At 38.2% G+C, this 23,189-nt stretch overlaps 1 protein-coding gene across 1 annotated transcript in view; it reads left to right on the forward strand.

Moving 5' to 3' along the window:
* Positions 1-23,189, forward strand: part of KHDRBS2 (KH RNA binding domain containing, signal transduction associated 2) — a 689,475-nt gene that overhangs the window by 402,951 nt on the left and 263,335 nt on the right. The window contains exons 5-6 of the mRNA XM_019931400.3: positions 6,895-7,022; positions 12,408-12,606. Coding sequence (XP_019786959.1) covers positions 6,895-7,022; positions 12,408-12,606 — 327 coding nt within the window. The remainder of the gene's footprint in view (positions 1-6,894; positions 7,023-12,407; positions 12,607-23,189) is intronic.

The following is a 23,189-nucleotide window of genomic DNA, read 5'->3' on the forward strand; positions in this document are numbered from 1 at the left end:
GTCTCTAGGTATTTTTAAATTTCCTCTTTGATTTCTTACATGATCCATTGGCTATTTAGTAGCATATTGTTTAGTCTCCACGTGTTTGTGTTTCATAAAGTTTAATTCCTGTAGTTGCTTTCTAAAATCATAGCGTTGTTATCAGAAAAGATGCTTGATATGATTTCAGTTGTCTTAAATTTTAAAAGGCTTGCTTTGTGACCCAGCACGTGATCTATCCTGGAGAATGTTCCATGAGCACTCGATAAGAATGCATATTCTGCTGATTTTGGATGAATGTTCTATAAATAACAATTAAGTACATCTGGTCTAATGTGTCATTTAAGACCTCTGTTTCCTTATTGATTTTGTCTGGATGATCTGTCCTTTGATGTAAGTGGGGTGTTAAAGTCCCCCACTATTGTTGTGTTATTGTCAATTTCTCCTTTTATGGCTGTTAACATTTGCCTTATATATTGAGGTGTTCCTATGCTGGGTGCAAATATATTTACACTTGTTATATCTTCTTCTTGGATTGATCCCTTGATCTTTATTTAGCATCCTTTTTTGTCACTGGTAACAGTCATCTTTATTTTAAAGTCTATTTTGTCTGATATGAACATTGCTACTGCAGCTTTCTTTTGATTTCCACATACATGGAATAGCTCTTTTCCATCCCCTCACTTTCAGTCTGTATGTGTCCCTAGATCTGTAGTGGGTCTCTTGTAGACAGCATATACATGGTCTTATTTTTATATCCATTCAACCAGTCTATGTCTTTTGGTTGGAGCATTTAATCCATTTACATTTAAGGTAATTATCAATATGTATGTTCCTATTGTCATTTATTTAATTGTTTTGAATTTGTTTTTGTGGGTCTTTTTTCTTTCCTTCCTCTTTTGTTCTCTTCTCTTGTGATTTGATGACTATCTTTTGTGTTGTGTTTGGGTTGCTTTTTTTCTGTTTGTATCTATTATAGTTTTTTGGTTTGCAGTTTCCATAAGGTTTTTATATAGCAGTATATATAAAAGATTGCTTTACGAAATTGTTATAAGTTGCTGGTCTCTTAATTTCCAGTGATTTCCAATATCCTGCATTTGTACTCTCCTCTTCTCACTATTGCTTGTTTTGATATCATATTTGTGCATGGTTGATTTCCTACGTTTACTTTATATTTGCCTTTACTGGTGGGCTTTCCTATTCATAATTTTCTTAATTCTAGTTGTGGCCTTTTCTTTTTAGCTTAGAGAATTTCCTTTAGGATTTGTTGTAAAGCTGGTTTGGTGGTGCTGAATTCTCTTAGCTTTTGTTCGTTGTAAAGCTTTTGATTTCTCCATCAAATCTGAACAAAAGCCTTTGCTGGGTCGAGTATTCTTGGTTGTAGGTTTTTCCCTTTCATCACTTTAAATATATCATGCCACTCCTCTCTGGCCTGCAGAGTTTCTTCTGAACAATCAGCTGATAACCCTTGTATATTATTTATTACTTTTCCCTTGTTGTTTTTAGTATTTGCTCTTTGTCTTTAATTTTGTCAATTTGATTAAAATGTGTTTAGGTGTGTTCCTCTTTGGGTTTATCCTGTATGGGACTTGCTGCATTTCCTGGACTTGATTGACTATTTCCTTTCCCATGTTAGGGAAGTTTTTGACTATAATCTCTTCAAATATTTTCTTGGGTGCTTTCTCTCTCTCTTCTCCTTCTGGGACCCCTATAGTGCGAGTGTTGTTGCGTTTAATGTTGTCCCAGAAGTCTCTTAGGCTGTCTCCATTTCTTTTCATTCTTTTCTCTTTATTCTGTTCTGCAGCAGTGAATTCCACCATTCTAAATTCCAAGTCACTTATCTGTTCTTCTGCCTCATTTATTCTGCTAGTGATTCCTTCTAGTGTATACTTCATTTCAGTTATTGTATTGTTTATTAAAAATGTTTATTTATTTTTTTATCTTTGGCTGCATAGGGTCTTCACTGCTGCACGCAGGCTTTCTCTAGTTGTGGCAAGTGGGGGTTACTCTTCATTGCGGCACGTGGGCTTCTCATTGCAGTGGCTTCTCTTGTTGTGGAGCATGGACTCTAGGCATGCGAGTTTCAGTAGTTGTGGCATGCAGGCTCTAGAGTGTAGGCTCAGTAGTTGTGGCACACATGCTTAGTTGCTCCATGGCATGTGGGATCTTCCTGGGCCAGGGCTTGAACCCATGTCCTCTGCATTTACAGGCAGATTCTTAACCACTGCACCACCAGGGAAGTCCCAGTTATTGTATTCTTCAACACTGTTTGTTCTTTATACCCTCTAGGTCTTTTTTAAACATTTCTTCATCTTCTCAGTCTGTGCCACCATTCTTTTTCCAAGATCTTGGATCATGTTTGCTTTCATTACTCTGAATTATTTTTCAGGTAATTGCCTATCTCCATTTCATTTAGTTGTTCTTCTGGGGTTTTATTTTATTCCTTCATCTGGAACATATTTCTCTGCCATCTCATTTTGCCTGTTTTCATTGTCTCTGTTCCACAGGATGCAGGGCTCTAGTTTCTCTTGCTTCTGCTATCTGCCCGTGGTGGGTGAGGCTGGTCTAGATGCTTGTGAAGGCTTCCTTCCTTCCTCCACTCACTTGTGCCTACCCACTGGTGAGTGGAGCTGGGTCTTGTCCCTCTGGTGGGCAGGGCTGTGTCAAGTGGTGTGTTTATAGGCAGCTGTGGGCTCAGTAAGACTTTCACAAGCCTGTCTGATGTTTGGTGGGGCTGTGTTTCTGTCCTGTTGGTTGTTTGGCCTGAGGCATCCCAGGACTGGAGCCTACAGTCTGTTGGGTGAGTCCAGGTCTTGGCATCAAAATGGCAGCCTCCAGAAGAGCTCATGCCAATTAGTACTCCCTGGCACCTCTGTCACTAGTGTTCTTGTTCCTACAGTGAGCCACAGCTGCCCCCCCCCCACCTCCCCAGGATACCCTTCAAGACCAGCAGGTAGGTCTGGCCCAGGTTCCTATGAATTCACTGCTTTTTTCCTGGGTAGTGTACACGAGAACTTGTGTGGGCCCTCCAAGAGTGGAGTCCCTGTTTCCACAAGTCCGGTGGAGCTCCTGAGATCAAGCCCTGCTGGCCTTCAAAACCAAATGCTCTGGGAGTTCCTCCTCCCAATGCCAGACCCCCAGGCTGGGGAGCCTGATGTGGGGCTCAGAATCTCACTACTGTGGGAGAACCTCTGTGATATAATTATTTTTCAATTTGTGGGTCACCCACCCAGTGGATATTGGATTTGATTATATCGCACATGTGCCCCTCCTACCATCTCATTGTGGCTTCTTCTTTGCTTTTGGATGTTGAATATCTTTTTTTGGTAGGTTCCAGTCTTCTTTGTCGATGGTTGTTCAGCATTTAGTTGTGATGCTGGTGTTTTCTTGAGAGGAGGTGAACTCAAGTCATTCTACTCCACCATCTAGTCTCCAACTCAGGCTGTAGTATATTTCTAATAAGATCACATTTACAAGGCAATCTTGGAATATTTTGTTTATGAGTATTTTTAAGATTCTATGTAACTGAAGCATCAGCAACATATGCCACAATTAAATGTTCAACAGGATGGACTCATGTCCTAGTGATGAAACATTAATTCAAAGTTAGATCTGTGCTTAATGAAGAGCTGGATATAAGCATATAATATACAATTAAAGATTTGGGGGTTTAGAAAATTATATCTATGTCATAAAAATAATACACAGGATATATTCAGTCTAGAGAATATTTAGAATTTCAGTATCTCTACATTTGGGCATTTAAAATTCTTTTGTATTTATTTGAGACAGCTAGATGCTTCATTACTATAAATACAGTGGTATATATATTTTAGTTGTCTAATTAGAAAAACTTGAGTTTATTAAAGACCTGGTCATTTAATGATCATAATATTGTAATAAGTCAACTGATTTTCTTCAGTGATATAAATTTGCATTAGAAGTATGAAGTATGATTAGAAAACGTTTGTCACTACATTATGTTACTATTCTCTTAGGCAATCTCCATGTTTCATTTATCACAAGTGTGTGCAAATGACATTCAGATTTACTCCCCTGACCTAGATCTGAATTTCTAAGATAAATTTTAATGTCTCCTTGGCATTTTAAACTTAAGATTATCAAGACAAAATATAAATTCTCTACCTCTAAACTTTTTTCATTCCTTTCTTTCTTTGGTTAATGGCGTCATTATATTTCTAGCCATTTCTGCATTTAAAATTTCTTTTATTCCTACCTTCCCAAGTCAGACAGTATAACTTCCACTAAGGCACTCTTGAATAGCATGTGGTTGCCCAACCTCTCTTTCTCTATCTCACTTCACCACACACATATACACACCAACCAGCCTTCTCCCTCTTTCCACAATTCATCTATGTCAGCCAACGCCCAAAACATGCCTTATGTTTGTTCACTCTATGTCTGACTCTTTCATACATTTTTATTAAGTGAAGTGATTTAGAAAATTGGGCAACATACAATTTACTTTCTTAAAATAAACATTGATTACTACCCTTTTTGCTAGTCAGTAATCAGTTCCATGTTTAATCTGTATGTAACCATTTTAAAGTAAGAGAATGGCAAATACTCCAATTAATCAGAGTATAAGGTATGTTGAACAGAATAGGTTCCACCAGCATTAACATCAGTGGATTTACAAAATCTCTCAGCTTGTAATTTTAGGAACTTGATTTTGTCAACATTCTGTGTGTTAGTTTGGTTCCTCCCAGAATCAGGATTAGTTGAGATTAAACATGTAAGGAGTTCATTAGGAAAAATGATCTTGTGACAAAAAACTAACTAAATAAATAAATAAAATGAGGAAGCCAGGGAAGACTGGAGAGCCTTCACACTAGAATATCTGACCCAAAGGAAAGAGGTCATAGCCCAGAAGCAATGGTATTAAAGGGAAATTCATCCCAGCTGTCTAGGAATCCTTGAGGCACGGGCAGAGGAGAACTGTGACTCCCAAGAATGGGCCTATTTTAGCATTTCAACCACATTTGGTCATTGACTGGGAGTTGATGATTTCAGAACAGAGCGACTCATATTCTAAGTCAGTTACACCTGTATTTAGAGTTCTGCATTCACTTCACCACCACAACCCTGGAAGATGATCCAGTTCTTAAAACAGAGTATATCTAGCTGAGCTCATAAGAAACTTGATTATACACTAACAGTAGTATTTTGCTTACAGTAAGAACTGACTTAACCTGTAGTGTCAAATATTCATGCTAATATCCACAATAATATATTTTCTAATTCTGACATAAAGATATTCTCTAAAGTAAATTTTACATGTATGAATTTATCTGCTATTTGTTAATTTTTATCTCAACCCTCAATGTTGCCAAAAATGAGAATCTATCTCTTTTTATAATTCATAAAGACCTTTAGGAGTCCATGGATTTTTCTTAGATAAGAAGCTGCAAAGATCTGCTTTCAAATTAGGAATATTACATGGGAAAATTATGGAATTAATTTTTCATTTTCATGGTGGCTGCTCAGTTCAGTCAGAAGTAGCAATTCATCACATCCCTGTACCTAATAAAATAGTAGACATGCTTATTCTTCAGTTTGGTTGTTGCTTGAATGTGAAAATTAAGAGGTATAAATTGAGTAGTTGTTAAAAACTATCATTTTCTACTATAGCTCTTCTGTCAATCAACTGTCTTGAGCCCATTACCACTATAATCAGGTGCTGAACGGGATAAATGTGAAAGCAACATGTTAAAAATAGAAAGTAAGTGCTTTGGAGTGACTAGTACTTTTGCTTGTGAACAAGGCAGTTTTTGGACCATGAGGTAAAGCTGTGCTTTAGAAAAGCTTGTAGGCTGAATGCATCCCCTCCATCTTCTAGACCAGGCTGTGCAGGTGAGTGCACGGTTTCCATGTGCTGTTACTATAACTCACAAGTGCAGAGCTAACCTGGCTCAAGTGTCCACTACCAAACCTCAGACATCATTTATGTTAACCCAGATATTTCTACAAATATTTCTCGTCTCAACTCCTAGACAGCTCATGGTTTTCACATAAACACATCTTTACTGAAAAAGAATTTACTTGGATTGCCCATTAGGCAAAACTACCAATTACTCAGTTTTGTACTGTTCTACCAGGGTGTGTGTGTGCATTCATGTGTGTGTTAGTAAAAAGAGAAACAGGTAAGACTGACACTTGTTTTTTGAAGATAGCATTCATATTCAGTGACTCAGATCCACTCTTTGGTCCTATTGAAATGACTGATACATTTCCACTGATGAAGGATAGAGATCGTCTCTTTGACTTTGACCAAATCTCTGGCTGTTACTGTGAAGTGTGTCTTCTGCTATGGCTGTCATTCTCCATCAGCCCAATGCTAGAACACATAGAAAATTATTTATTTCTAAACATTGCCCCTCAAGTTTTTTAGTTGGATTGCATAGCTTCCCAGTTGTCTGAAACTGATATTTTTTTGCACTTTTTAATTATTTTAACACAGTATCTACTTTGGTCCTTGGGATTGCCCCTTTTCAGTTTATGCATCAGGAACTATTTGAGTATTATGCAGTCTTTAACAATCTACACGTACTTATGCCACTAAAGTTGTTTTTCAGTAATCCTCTTATTAGCAACCATGACCTTGGGACCTTCCAAGATCTTGTTCTATATTGTTACCTTTCCTTTTCTAGCTAACGTATAAAGTGATATCCCAGCAAATCTCATCTGATTTCCTGCTGAGTACTTCCTTGGTAAAAGAAGCAGCTTCAGTTTCTCTGTATAAAACTAGGAACTTAAATTATATTTACTTTTACCTCATTTTAGATTTTTGTATACCAGAAAAATAAGTGAAACATTTCCTTTCTTACTGTGTTTGTTCAGTTCTAAGAACTCCATGCTCCATTTTAGCTCATCAGGTCATGTTTTTTCTTCTAGGACTACAATGATGAAATTCGTCAGGAACAACTACGTGAATTATCTTACTTAAATGGCTCAGAGGACTCTGGTCGTGGCAGAGGTATTAAAGGCAGAGGGATCAGAATAGCTCCCACAACTCCTTCAAGGTACATTTGTTCTTACTTTAAATAAATTAACAGCCAATAAGGATGGCAATACTTTGCTGGCCTGTTCTGTGTCATGATCACAGCTAGGAATAAACAACAACAATATCAGCAACAATAACCACCACCACCACAAAAGCAATAACAACAGATGCTTACATAGCTTGTAAGAGCTTTATATAAGTTATTAACTCATCAAATCCTCCATAGTAGGGTTAAGCATTATTTACAGGTGAGCAACTGATAAAGATGTAAGCAATATGCCTGAGGACACACAGGTAGTATGACTCTAGAATTCAGAGTTTGAGCTCTTAACAGCTTCCTAAGAAAATAAGAGGAGCAAACCTAAGAGTTTCTACTTTTTGGTTTTGCCCCCAGGATTAGGACATGCAGATGATTCAATCATATGCATCTTTGAACCAGGATGACCTTGAATGAAGAGAAAATTACAAATATTATCTATGCCTTAAATGGCCCATGAATTGATACAGTCTTGCCAGATAGGTAGACAGATAGATGAGGATAATGATAGATATAGGTAGGTCGGTAGATATATAGATATTTAGATAGATAAGTAGATTATATATATATATTATATGTATGTGTATTATATATATACACACACATTTTTATATATATATATATATACACACACACCACCAGTCCAGAAAGCCAGAAGCACATTTGTTACATGGCTGATGGTAAGAATATTTAAAGCTTAGTTATATTTGACTCTGCAATGTCATCAGAGAAGTTTTTATTTGATATTGTTCACTTTGCAAAGAAATTGGAATTTTTCTGCAACAGAATTTGTTTTGTAGGATTCTACATTTGCCAAGCTTTCAAGAGAAAGCATTGTTTTGCAAAGAGGTAAAGTGAAAAATACTCATAGCCTTCACACACAGACTGTGTAACTCTGTCATTCTCTTTATCCTGTTATAGTTGGCCTTCAAATCTCTAAACGGCTTAGATTTAGAATACTATTTCATATATTGCATAGAAACCATCTTAAGAGATTCTAAGATACTTTGCTGATTCAATTTATTTTTAAAATTACTTCCCAAATATTTTCACCACCTTTCAAAACACCACTGTTTTTAACATTTAAGTCACAGACACCTCAAAAAATTTTACACTATCAGAAAAGAAGTTAAGAATGATCAATTTCCAAATAAAATATCAAGGAAATAATTGACTAAAGGTAAAATGTGGCAATTATAGAAATTACTTTGATTAAAGGAAAAACTTCTGAAAATGTTTCAGTGATTATTTTCACATTTTTTTCTTAAAAAATTTTTTTTTATATGAGCTTTCTAATGCTACCTAGGAACATTAGTTTATTGCTAAAAATTAATGTGACATAACATTTTTTATGGACTATTTTTAATGGAATCAGCCTTTTACAAAGCCTTTATATTAACTTCAGCATGATGGGTTGTGAAATGACACCATTGCAGGCAATCTTAAACTGATTAAATCATAGGGTTTTAATAATGAAATTGTCACTTTTGTAGTTCAAAAAATGATAATTTTGGCAGTTATATATGGTGTAACCTAAGTATGTATTGAATGACTATAGAGGCAACAAGTTTTTTTCTATTCTATATTCCTTGGAATAGGGACCATTTAAAAGAATAATGCATTAACCTGCTTTTAAGATTACAAAATCATCATATTAAAAGATTTTGTTTTGTTATTGGTGTTCCTTAAGGTAATAATACATTTGTCATATTTGAGTGGACCATATAAGATTTCAATGTCAGTGAAGTTTTAATGTAAAATATTAATCTCTTTAATTATTTAATAAAGAAGAGTGCATTATAATCTAGACTTTTAAATATCTTAGAAGAAAAATTTGATTGAAAGCTTTTGCTTTTTAACATTCCATATATCATACAATCTGATACTGCATATGTTAAAAAAGAAAATTAATATTGAAAATTAAACCTCACTTTCAATGCTATCTTGATGTAATTAATGTATTAACATTAATAAAAGTAAATGTAGCAGAACTCTGTTGTCTTCTGTTTCAAACCACATGATGAAATATATCTGCAATTAAATAAGAATAAGAAAATAGCTTCACAAAACAGAAGATCATATTGATCAGAAAGTTCTTGAACACATGGGTTAATGGATGCTGATTTGTACATATTTATGAAATTGTGACTTTTTAAAGTTATTCAGTTACACTGAAATTCAAAAAGAACGGTACCTGGTATATTTTTAAAACTTTAATTTGTTGAAAATTTCTTTAATTAAAGGAATTTATGTTTCAACAAGCATATCTATGAAAACTATCTAATCTTCCAATAATAATGCATACCAGAAAACAAAGTATTACATCTATATATTATAATAATATATATTATGTAATTGAAGAATTAAGATCTTCACACACGTCACTGCTACATGTTGAATGAGAGTGAACAGTGGAAAATAAAACATTTGAGGCAGACTTTGAAGGTTTTGTTTACTACAATGAGAACTAATACATAGATAGAATCTAATGGAGCTTTTTAAAGAGGGGACTAATCATATTTGTCTCCAAGAAAGACTACTCAGTCACCACTGTGAGTGATAGAGAAGAATTAGAGCAAAGAGAGAAAGACAGACAGAGAGGTGTGTGGCAAGGAAGCCAGGGAGAATACAAGTTCATTATCCAACACAGAAATGAATACCACTTGGAGTGTTAGAGAGATAAAGGACTAGATTAGAGATTAGAATTTATACAAATTAGTGCCCAATTAGATGTTGGAGACAAGAGAGTGGTCCTAGACAGTATAGCTCTCTCATGTCTGCCCTGGTTAGAGATTAATGACATCATCCACTAAAATTAGGTGAAGGACCAAATTTAATGAAGAATATAATTAATCCTAGGTCTATGGATTGCCAGTGTGACCTTGGGAAGGTGACTTGTACTTTCTGTGACTTGGTTCTCAACCTTTAAAATAGCTTAGAAATGGCTACATGACAAGGTTGTCAAGATTTTTAAGTTAGGTGACAGATGTAAGGCAGTGGTTCCCAAACTGGTCTGCACATTGGAATCACTGAAAGCTCGCTGCTGCTAGAGACTGTGACTTAATTGGCCTGGGGTACGGTCTGGAGTCTGGAGGTTTTCAAAGGTCTTTAAGTGACTCTAATATGCAGACCAGTTAAGGAGACATGATCCAGGGTATGGTGTGTGGTAGGAAGGAAAGAGATAACAGCCATCAGGGTTAGAGACTGCAGGGGTGCACCGTGAGGCACAGAAGGAGGGTGGGGGGAAGAAAATGGGGATAGCCACATTCCAAGGTGGGCCCAGGAGTAGATGTCAATGAATGAGCCTGAAGAATATAAAGGAGGGAGGAAGAAATATGGAGAAAAGCAGAGTCATAAAAGTTCAAAGAAGGCGTTTTCCAGATAGTAACCCATAGTGATAAATATAACAGTTACAGTGGAATGGGGACTGATTTCCAGTGGATTTAGAAACCAGTAGGCTTCTGGTGATACCAGTCAAGAATATTTTCAATAAAGAGGAGAAAGCAATAACTAGATTGCATTTGATTCAGGAATGAGCAGGAGGTGAAGAATTAAGGATAGAAAACTTTCAAGAAGTCAGAAAAATAAAGGAAAGAACATTGTAGAGTGGATTCAGCCAGGGACACTACATTCTAAATAGGTGATGTGAATCTTGAGTTGAATTGAGGACTTGAGTTGAAGAGAGATATAGGGTTAATATTCCAGGGAAGGGATGTAATGTGTAGGAGGTAATGAGTCAGATTCAAGAGACAGATTTTCCAGGGCTCTGTCTGGGAGACAGTTGATGAAGGAATGGGATAAGAAATTAGATTTGATTTGAGCATCATATAATTTTAAAGCAGGAAGAATGGCTACAGATTCAGAAATCTTATTTTACACTTTAGAAAAATAATCTACCTTAGGCTCAGGGAGTTATAACACTTACCTGTGATTATTCAGTGGTATAGATATAACTTGTGAATATAGCTTAAAGTAAGGTGACATATAACTTACCACCCACACAGGGACACTGTTGAAAGTATTAAAAAGCTAAACTAGGACAACAGTTGTAATTCTGAACTATTCTGGGCAAACCTGGATGTATGCACACCCTGTATATAAGGTGCTTGGAGATCCAGTGAAGGTAAAATTACTCTTTATATCCATCTTATAGATCAGCTTTTATATTATCATGCTAATGTAGAATATTGTGGTCTCAGTTACATTGTGCTTGAAGTGGGCACAGGGCCTTCTAGGGTCTCCCAGTGCAGGAGAGCATTCTCTGTACATTAGACTCACAGTAAGTTCTCTAATAATCTCTCTATTCATCAGCTCTATAATCTATTTAAAACTTTTAAAAGCTTTACCAGCATTCTTATTGTTCACTCGTCAAGCTCATTTTCTGCAAGAGCCAGCTGACTGCTCCTCATAGCAGAAAGCATAACCTACAACCCCATCTGTGGGTGCAGCCAAACAGTGTGATGGTTCACATCCCGTGATCATTATTTCCCCCAAAGCTTTAGCGTTCTTGCTGAAAGCAGTACTTTCTAGAGGCCAAACTTTCAGACATAATAAAAAATGAAATAACCATGCTTTTGCCCAAAAACTTTAGACAAACACTCAACCTTTCCAAAGGCCTCAGAATACCATAAGAGTTTACTGCAACCATTTGATCTTACACTTTTAATACAAGTTAATTTTGTGTCAAGCACTGCAGTACCAAGTACTCAGTGTGTTATTTTTTTTGCAGAGCCCTCATGTATTTCACTAGCACCATAGTTACAATAGGAAATAAATTTTATCAGGGACTGTACCAGTTCAGGGGGTTACATGCATAATGATAAATCAGTAACAATGACCTCAAACTTAAGCTACTATAATAAGCAGAATGATATCATGATGGTTAGAGTTCCACATTTTATCGAAGTGCAGACAGATTTTTTTTTTTGTAAGTGACAAAATTGCCCATCACTGTCAATAACCTCCAGCATGGAGGAGACATTGACAATTAGCAGCTATGGATGGTACAGTGAGTCATGTACTAGACACTGCTCTCATTTGAGACTTTTTTGGTAAATTTGGAATAAAAATCAGAGTGGGTTGATTTCTGTTTGCTTTGCTTTGAATTTTTAGTGTTATAAAAGAAAATATCAAATTATTTTACATGGTTTTTATGATAACTAAGTCATAACCAATATTTACAAAACTTATTCTGTGGAGGTCAAAATGCTTTATATCCTAAAGAATCTCCATTAAACACACACACTCACAACACTCAGACATGCAGAAATAAATGTGTTTTCTTCCCATTGTATAGAGGCTATACGATGAGAGCTTTGCCTGCTCTCATTACTTGTTTCTCATCTGTATGTGACCTGTTTCTCCTAGGGGCCGTGGGGGTGCCATTCCTCCTCCCCCACCACCTGGACGAGGCGTTCTCACCCCTAGAGGGACCACTGTGACCCGTGGTGCTCTTCCAGTGCCCCCTGTAGCAAGAGGCGTCCCTGCCCCGCGAGCACGGGCATCACCCACTGTGCCAGGATACAGGGCACCCCCTCCTCCAGCCCATGAGGGGTATGAAGAGTATGTAAGTACTCTTGAGAAATCAGTTAATTAGGAGGAGTTAAGTTTGATGGGGAATAAGTTAAACTTCAAAGACATTCATATACCACGAATATAGCAAATAATGTTTGTTGCAGAAAACAAATGTCATTTGCAACAGAATTTAGCAGTGCATTTTAAATGAGGGCATTTTTTTGTTTTTGGTTTTTTTTCCGGTACGCGGGACTCTCACTTGTTGTGGCCTCTCCTGTTGAGGAGCACAGGCTCCGGACGCACAGGCTCAGCAGCCATGGTTCACGTGCCCAGCCACTCCGCGGCATGTGGGATCTTCCCGGACCGGGGCACAAACCCGTGTCCCCTGCATCGGCAGGTGGACTGTCAACCACTGCGCCACCAGGGAAGCCCTAAATGAGGGCATTTTGAGAAAATCTTTCATTGTACAGGTGCCATCATTGTTGTTAGTATCAGTTAAATAGCTTAGATTTTAAGAAACAAACTATCCTCAGGTTTTCTTATCTTTAGAACACTCAATCAATTTCAAAATGGAAATAATTATAAACATAATGTGAATAGTCATGTATTTAGAAGATTATCCTGGGACATGATAAAGATTAACATAACTCAGAAGTATTTGACAAATATAATGTGATTATATTATAAACTTTGTTAATAATTTAAGACCATGTGGTTGGTTTTTCATTTAAATATCCTACTCTCTCACTATATAAAAGATATGGAGTTGGCAGGTAAGAATTCAGAACTCAAAAAATATAGACTGAACAGAAGAAGTGCAGTGTCTCTAAGCACCTCCTCCCTTTCCAGTCCTCTGTATCACGTTATACTCCCTTTGACCTCTTTCATCCAGGTTGTTAGCTTTCCACTGGTCATATATTCTAGTCCCTGTATCTATTTCTCCTACTAGATTGTGAAACTTGTAAAAAGGGGCAGTTTTCTATTCACTTGTATAACCATACTAAGTCCACTCTAAATGTTCAATTGAATTGATGCAAGCCAGATCATAGTCCTATGAAACAGATACATTTTGCCTTTAACCTCTCCAGGGTGCCCGTCCCCTAATCTAGGTGTTTGTTTCATTCAACCATCCATAGACATGCCGTTCTCTCAAATGTCCTCTGTGAATGATTACTAATATAAACTCTTCAAGGACGGTTACCGTCACATTCTGTGCATTCAAAACATATAACTGTTTTATGGACTGGTTAATAACCAAGAAAAATGTAATCTTAAAACAAAGTGAAAATGGTTGATAGGTGTCACTAAGAACACATTAATGCTTAAAGCATGTTAGTTTTTAGGAACGCTACTGATTAAATATGAAACACTGACTAATATCTGTAAGAGTGAAGAAAAAAATATTAAGTTTAATCTTGCGCGGAAGCGGCGCGGCTGGGTGGGGAGTCCGGCAGCGGGAGTCACGGACCGTCGTCGTGGCTGCGGGTGGCGGTGGTGCGCTCGAGCAACCAGAACCGGAGCATGGAGGCGGCACAACATCCTCAGGTAGTTGGGGCCTCCACACTGTCCCAGCGCACCCCGCGGACGCCGGCCGACCGGCCGTCCCTCCGGCCTTCCCGGCCCGTGCTGGGCGGCTCCGGCTCCCGGCCCGTGAGTGGCGGCGGCCGCGGTTCCCGGCCCCAGTTCTCCCCGACCCGTGCTCGGCGGCCCAGGTTCCCAGGCAGCCGGTGCGCCGCGGCCCCCGAAGGACGGCCGAGAGGCGTCGCCGCGTCCGGGTTCGTTGGCTCCAGGGCCGAACCCAGCGAGGAATCGACAAAACTCGGTCCGCCGCGCGGTCCCCCACATGTGCTTAGCGTCCCGAAAAAAATCACATTCTGAGCCGAAATGCTTCCGGGTCGCCGAAACCTCAAAGCTGCTACTAAACCTGAAAGGCTGATGCTGTTCGCGTCTACTTCGTACGCACGTCTGTGTATCTGAAAATCATGGCCTCTGTAAAATGCTCAGCAGTGAGGCGGTAAGTTCCAAGACCAAGGTTAGGGTCCACGAGAGGTTAGGCCGGTTGTGCCCAGGGCGTGTCGCCTTTTTATCAAATATGGAAAACTTGCGCGACAGAATCTCAGGATAGAACAAGTCGTAAAAACACGGAAATGGCCTATTTTAACTTCATGCATTTGTGTATTTGCTCCTATCTACATTTTTCAAGTCTCATGCAAAAAAATCCTTTCTCCTCCCTTGGAAAATCTCCAGTCGATAAGTTCTGAACCACACGTGAGTTTGGTTTCACGCTTCTAGTTTATATTTCAGTGCTAACTCTCCTTTTGTGCCCCTGGTGTTGTATATGTTTAATAAAAGTTTATTCCCGTTTGATAAAAAAAAAAATTAAGTTTAAAAATCCATTTCTGTGAGAAAAGGGGAAATGTGTTCATCTCAGGTATCTTGTACAACATCAGGTATCAGTATTTAAAATCTTAGTCTGAAAATTGCAACATCTGCAGCAGAAAACATATTCTACCCTCTGAACAAGACCACTGATCTGAAAACACAAACCCTGGTCCTGGTTCTACCATCTCTTCCGTGAGATGTACTGTGTAGGAAATAAGTGCTTGTTGAATGAATGAATAATCCACAACAGGGAAGGTGGGATTGTTTTTTGTTTTTCTTTTTGTTTTTTATCTCTGAGGAACTAGGTCTACCATCTTTATGTGCTTTGCCACTATGGTGTATTTGTCTTCCAAACAGAAGCCTAAACAGTCAAATCTTTATTTCAAAAATTAAAAGAGAAATAGCGGTCAACATTGTTATTAATCAAATAATTTACAGGGCTTATAGGGCACAGTGAAAGAGAACAAGATTAGAAAAGCATTGTAGTTTTTCATGTAGCTCCAAAAATATTGTAATCTTTCACATGCATTCCAATTTGTAATGAATAGATCAAGGACTGCAAGGCAAAAAACAGTAAGCTACAAAGGAATAAAGAGTTTATGGAAGTATGGGCATATTCCGATAAAGGGTATATTCTGAATGGGAAAATTTAAGAGGAGTGTGGTTCTTTTATAGTAAGTAAAAGAAAATGCAAAGCCATATAAATCTGATTTTTAAAACTTAGATTTAAAGTATCCAGGCCCTTTAATTCATTCACTCAGTCCTTCACTGAGCCTCTATCTTATTTCAGGCACTGTTCTAATGGTCCTAGAGATGTAGCTGTGAACAAAACAGATCAAATATTTACTTTCATAATGCTTACATTTTAGTGGGAGAAGACAGGAACAAACATATATAAAGAAATGAATAAAGTAAAGTCAGGTAGAGATAAGGGCTCCAGAGGGAGGTGGCAGGAGGGCACCACCATCAAAAGAGCTGTTAGGGAAGGTCTCTCTGACCTAGAGGTTCCAGCAAGTGTCTAACTAAAGGTAGAGTCTAGGCCAAGGGGCTGCCTCTATACAAAGGCATCCCTGGTTAAGGAAACAGCAAGCAGAAAGGCACTGAGGAGGAACATGCTGGAAGTGTTTGGGGATCAGCAAGGAAGACATCAAGGCTGGAGAGAGTGTGTGAGGGGGACCAGATGAGGTCAAGGGATGGACAGGCCAATTCATGTTGCTATTGGAGAGTTTGGGGCAGGAAAGTGACATGAGCAGATTTATTTTTTAAAAGGTTTCTTCTGTATACATTGCAGAGAACAGAATATGTGGTGAGGTGGGCACAAGAATTGAAATAAGGAGACTGGCGGCATCCCCATCGACAAAACGAGGCTTAGAGGGGTAAGAAGAGGTCTATTCTGAGTGAACTGTGGAAATGATCTAGTAGGATTTGATGATGGGATAGATGGAGGAGGTGGGAAAAAAGAAAAGAGTAAAAGATAATTTTGTGAAGTGAAGGTTAAACTGAACCTTGGACTGAACAACCAGGTAAAACTGAGGTGTCATTTGTTGAAATGAGGAGTACGGAGTGACACAGACAGGGGGTTGGAAAGTTTGGCCTTCAGGAAAGTCTGTTGTGTTGCTGGGTGAACACCACCCGATTTTTGAAACAGAAAGCAGCATCCCACAATTTGAAATGTGTCACTAGCTGTGTAATTTATAACACTCTGCGGCTTGCATTTCCTCTTCTATATAATGGCGATAATCATTTCAGCCTCACAAGACTGCAATGAATGTTAGGAATAAGCATCCATAAGCACTTAAAACATAAGCATGCATAAGTACCCCGAACATTATAGACAGTCAATAAGAAATGACTATTACACAAAATTTCATCATGTATTATACTCTTAAATTTCTCCCTGGGATAAGCTATGAACCCATTGAAGTCACAGACATTTAGCTACTTTTTGTGAATTAATTGGGCATCATTATTTGCAAATAGGAGAAGCTATGTCATCTTCTTTTAGCAGTAAATAAGTAAACAAACAAACCTGGGGTGGGGGACTCTGTAAATGAAAATCAATAAACAATCTATAACAGGAAGAGAAAAGAGTTTTATTTGAGCCAAACTGAGGACTATAATCCAGAAGCCAGCTTCCCGGATTACTCTGAGGAACTGCTCCAGAGAAGCAGGGTTTTCAACACTGTTTTATGCATTGTCAGAGCAAAGAACATCAAACAAGTCAGGGATACTTTCCTTCAAGGTTTCAAAAAAACAGATCAGCATGTACACAGCAAGTCAATATGGCCCTGGCACCTGGGAAGGGAGTCTTATCATCAAAGGAGTACCAGCACTGGCGTCCCAGGAAGGAAGGCATTTAGTCTTTATTTTAACATGGACATTCTTTACTTCTGGTCAATGAACCTTTTCTTTAATAATTAAAGCAGATATACAATGTATGTTTTATAGGCCACAAACAGGCTGTTCTAGTTAGAATATAATTCAAGTTAACTCATGTATAAGCCAGAATGACTTCCCCACATCTCAACATGTAAAAATTTCCTGTATTAGGCATCATGAAGTCCAGTAATAGGAATGCCATCAGGCCTTAAGAAATAGCTAAACCAAGGCACTAGAATCCCTCCCCACATTTCCTCTCTGGTTTTTTTGCATATGTTTTCATTCCACTTTAACATACAAACTGGATATTTGGCTACGCTGATCAACATGACTCAGCACATGGTGCTGCCAAGTTTACATATCCAAGTCCAGTTCTCCTCACCTACAGATACTGACTGGCTGGCCATCTCTCAGCCCTAATCTGGATCCCCAGGTGGGAGAATTGTGTTCGTTCGGGCTTGCCAGGTGTCTATGACTGTAGAGCAGGTGTCTCTTGAAATCAGATCTGGGATCTACAGACTCATCAGCTACCAGTGATGTGGGTGGTGTAGGCGTGACATTCACACAACATAAGCATGCTTCCTGGGTACCCAGCCCCAAGGACCATATGGAGAGGCATTAGTTTCCAGAGAAGGAGAAAAATATTATGAACTTGACAGAAATCCTAAATTTTAAATAATTCGTTCCTCTGTAAGAGGTAAGAAAAACAAAAGTTTAAGTGTCTCAGTAGCAAAATAACAGCACCATGCTGAGTTGATTGTGAAAATATCAAGGGGTTCTTAACTTTCAGATAAAATTACTTAGACAAGATTCCCTTTATTATAAATGACAGTATGGGGCAATTCACTCTTCAGACCTTTCTTCCTTCCCTGCTGAGGCTCTGACCACGTGGACTGTCTACAGGTGATCAGATCTTCTTGTGGCTGCTTGCCCGACCTGAAACAGCTCACCGTCAATGAGACTGCTGTTCAAAACCATCTTTAGCGTTAGTTGAATCTTTTTAAAAATGTGAACTTTAGTTTGTTACATGTCCTAATCCAGACTTTAAATATTTTAAAGCTTCTCTTCACTGACTTTCTGCTAAGAAGAGTACATTTACTTTTTTCAGCTCCATCATCATGATTGAAGTAGATTTGGGGAATAGATTTTTAAAATGCTCCCACACAACAAAATATAAAGTTCTATCAGTGGATAATATGTAAAATAAACTTAAACTTTTGAATACCTACTAGGTTCCCGTCACTAATCTCATGATAACACTACCAACCAGCTATAGTAGACTGAGGCTTGTACCCAGTTTTATATTCTACATAGTACTTGTCTCACAAAGAACTCAAACACATGTATACAGGTCATTTGTACTTCATACCTTAAATCCAGATCATCAGTCAGTGTTTGAATCCCCTCAGCAATGTTTAGGACATCTCCCAGCCCCTACACGAGCATCTACAACTATAGAGAACTCAATACATCTAGAAACTAGGTGTCGGAAAAATAAAAACTGTGGGGCTTCCCTGGTGGCGCAGTTGTTGAGAGTCCACCTGCCAATGCAGGGGACACAGGTTCGTGCCCCAGTCTGGGAAGATCCCACATGCTGTGGAGCGGCTAGGCCCGTGAGCCATGGCCACTGAGCCTGCGCATCCAGAGCCTGTGCTCCGCAACGGGAGAGACCACAACAGAGGCCCGCATACCGCAAAAAAATAAAAAAATAAAAAAAATTAAAACTGTGATTAAAGAGACGCTGCCTCAACTTTCAAAAGCATGGCTCTAGTGGGAGGGTCCAAAAGTCTAACGATTAACATATAATATGTAATTGCTGTGTGGGGCTCTTATCTTACTCTATTATAATTGTCACTCTTATCTTCTCCCACTTACAAGATTTAAACATCCTATAGGCAGAAACTGTTTCTTACATTTATCTTATGTTTGCAGTTCTAAGTAATGTGCTTGGTAATAGCAAATAAATTAAACCTGTGATATTGTTGGAAAGATGTTATACACATGCACAGTTCCATACATATACACATTCTATGTAAACAATAACTGAATGAAGGTACAACATAGCATATATTGTGTCAAATAGAGACTATACCTTCTCCAGCAAAGATAATTATTTTCACAACTATGGGTATTTAGAAAAACCTCTAAGACGGTAAGCAAAACAACAGCAGACCAAGATGAATAAGTATTACTTTGAGAATTAGAGAGAAGAGGAAGGATGCTCCATGCAAAAAGGAATGATAAAGGGGAAGGCAAGAAGAGGGACTTTTCAAAGCAAACCCAAAGAATACAGGAAAATAATTTGGGGAAAGAGAGTTCATTTAAAATAGCAGGGGAAATAATTGGGGTTACAGATGAGTTCAAAGGCTGAGGTTATAATGCCACTGATTGTATAATAAAGGGCCACATGAAGGTTTTTAAGCAGAGGATAAACTAAGGTTTGGGGGAATTTTATCATTCTCAGTTGGTTAGGGTGGATTTAGGGATTCGACTACAATGGTGAAACTTAGTGAGAGGTGGCCTTGACTATGAGCACAGGAAAGTGACTGGAAGAATCAAGGCAAAGGTAACACTGAAGATGGAAACACTAAGGTTTGCTGTCAAGAGGATGAGGGAGGAGTCGGGACAGGCAGCCCAGGCTCGGCAGAGGTGTGTTGTGTGGGGGTGTGTGCGCAGGGGGCAGGAGGAGGGAGGGCCGTGCTGGAAGAACTGACCTTCCAGGCACGGGGAAGTGCTCACACAGTCATGTTCCTTTGTTGCAAAAGTAAGGTGTTTTACGTGCTATCAGTTGCGATCACTTGCCTACCTGTCACACTTTCCCATGGGTGGGGTCGTGTTGGAGTGGATAAGGCTGTTTGTGAGAGCGTGCCAAGTGGAGTTTGTGTTGGAGATTCTTTAAGTTTGGGTTTAGTCGACTAGGTTTACTTGTATGAGTTAGGTACTGCTAACATTGCATTGTAGAAGTAACTCCGGGGATACTCTTCCTGGCTCATCCGATGTATTCATGGATGGAGATCTGAGTCTGCTGTTTAGTCGTGCCCTCGGCACTGGTGCTGGGACGCGTGCTTAGTGTTGGAGGAACCGGAACTGAATGGTTTGGGGCTGGAAATGTTCTGTCAAAAACTCTTCTATGTCATTTAGCTCAACTGTGAAAGAAATTTGATAGGGGCTTCCCCAAATGTGACAATTCTAACAGTCTATAACTAACCATCAATGAGATGTGAAACTGAAAGAAATGTTTCAAAACTATCAGTGTTAACAATGTTTTTCTATCAACCATGCTAGAGGGAAAAAACTGAATTTCTTCAGCTCTCTATAGAAAATATTATAAAATCATTGTCATATTAGAGGTGATAAAAACCTGTGCTTCAAAAAATAGGGAAAAGTCGTTTAGGGGTACATCAGGCAGTTAATAAAAATACTATATTATTTTCGGGAATTTGTGATATTTGTAGTATTTTCAGCTTTTAAAATTTTGCAATTGGTCCTGATTGCTTTTCTCGTTCAAAATAAATATTCACTCTCATGCTTAACTTATATTAATAATTTTGTAACCTTTTTCTTAAAGATAGAATGCAAAATTATATAACCTTCAAACCCATAATCTCGTAGAGGAAAACAATGGCAACATTTATAGGAAAGTTTATATATAGGGCTGGAGGGGTCCAGTGGGGTATTGCTTAAAGAAAGAACTGTGTAACCTTAGTTTCTAGTACTGCAAGTCTGTTCCACTGTCCTTAGTTACAACCATGCTGGTACTGTTGATAAGTATGCTGTTCCTTTGTGGAAATGCTGTCCTTTTAACAAAAGTTTTGTGGGAGAATTGAACGTGCAAGTAAAGGCACACAACTTCTGGAAGTGCCCACCAGAACATCACACTGTATGAAAACATACTGACAACATCATAAATACTCTCTTGCATCTTATGTGTTGGTATAGCATGAAAACAAACAAACCAAAACCCTCAGACACGCAAAATAGTTTCTAGTTTCAAAAGACATAGGTCTATTTTTAAAATATTTTTTAAAATTTTTTAAATTTTAAAAATTAAAATTTTTTAAATTTTAAAATATTTTAAAATTATTTTTAAATTACCTCGTGGTTTTTCCAACAGTTCATACCCAGACAGGGACTTGTATGGGGGCAAACAAAGCAAAGAGAGATGTCAGCTCAGTTCTGCAGGAGAGGTGCTGGTCATGTATAATCAGTCATGTTAGCCTAATTTATGAAATTCATTTTGACAAATTGTTGAGAAGCTTTTCTTCCCATCGGTCTTACTAAGCCTGTTGGCACTGTAGCACATCCTACCATATATTTCAGACTCTGAGGCATCCTCCCAGTAACAATGAGAGGACTAGAAAATTCACTGTAATTCAATAGCACTTAAAAGTTCCATAAATGAATTCAGGCTGCCAACCTTCAGTTTCAAGTGTATGGAACATTTTTTTGACAGGAGAGGGAAATAAGTATTGAATGATAATTGAAATCAATTCTTGTGCCATTTTTGTGGAAGGAAAGATTATGAGCCTGATCTATAATGCATTTCGAGGGGCACCACATGTGGTTTTCTGTGTAAAAGCTAAGAGCCTTCACCCAGCAAAGAGAGATTTTTATTAGAGTTTCTAGATTGATATTTGTATTCCATTAAACAGTCTTGTTTAAGTTTCATGCTCAAGTCTCCTCTTAGCAGAAACTAATTTACCAGAATGTGTTGTAGGATTTTGTTTTGTGAAATGTTACTAATATTTACAATAACCAACACATGTAAGGTTAATGAAATACTTTTTGAAACTATAGAATGGGCATAATACTACCTGTGGTTCAAATGTTCATAGAAAGTTAGTGGTATTTAAACACTATTAAAATATTAAATTATGTGCCCAAATAATATAAGATTGTGTCTTTTAAAATTGTGTGTATTTTTCTTCTAAAGTTGAAGCTTGATTAAGCCATCCTTCTTCTAGCATCGTGTTTTACACGTTTAAGCCATTTTAGAACAGATGCAGGTTCTTCTGTTGGCCACACACTTAACGGTTGTATCCAAACCTGTACCTTAATTACCATGATGACTAAGGTCTTTTTTAACACTTACAACACTTACGAGGATGAACATAGGTTTTCTCTCTGAAGCTTTTTTAAGGTGAATTTTAGCTGATGGAAAATATTATATCACAGTGTATTTTGAAGTTTCCTCCAGGCTCTGCAGCTGTGATCTTTTTGTAGTGTCTGCTATAGACAAGCGGGAAGAGAGCAAAAAATGCCACCTCAGCCTTGAGGAGATCTACCATTCTCTTGGTTTTTTTTTTTTTGTTTTTTTTGTTTTTTGCGGTACGCGGGCCTCTCACTGTTGTGGCCTCTCCCGTTGCGGAGCACAGGCTCCGGACGCGCAGGCTCAGCGGCCATGGCTCACAGGCCCACCCGCTCCGCGGCATGTGGGATCTTCCTGGACCGGGGCACAAACCCGTGTCCCCTGCATCGTCAGGCGCACTCTCAACCACTGCGCCACCAGGGAAGCCCCATTCTCTTGTTTTTTACATTATTAGTATGTATTAGTTTTTTTTAATCTATGGTTTATATACAGCATGGCTTAAGGATTAATAATGAAAGTGAGTTGAGCATTACTTTATTTCTATAGGTATGTTCTTAAAAGGCTGTGCTGGGTACAAGTTAATAGTTTCTATATCATTTTTTTCTTCTGAGTTGATTATGAGTTTGCCAATTATATGCCCACTGAAAAATTAAGACCCAGTATAGGGTGACAAATACCTAAGCATACCTAAGAATCCCAAAATTCATTTTTTCTTTTGCTGGTTGAAAAGCATTGTTTTATGTGTTTTACCAACACCTCTCTCATAATTTTCTGTCAAAGAAAAC

This window comes from Tursiops truncatus, chromosome 10 (genome assembly GCF_011762595.2).
Source record: "Tursiops truncatus isolate mTurTru1 chromosome 10, mTurTru1.mat.Y, whole genome shotgun sequence".
Taxonomy (NCBI): domain Eukaryota; kingdom Metazoa; phylum Chordata; class Mammalia; order Artiodactyla; family Delphinidae; genus Tursiops; species Tursiops truncatus.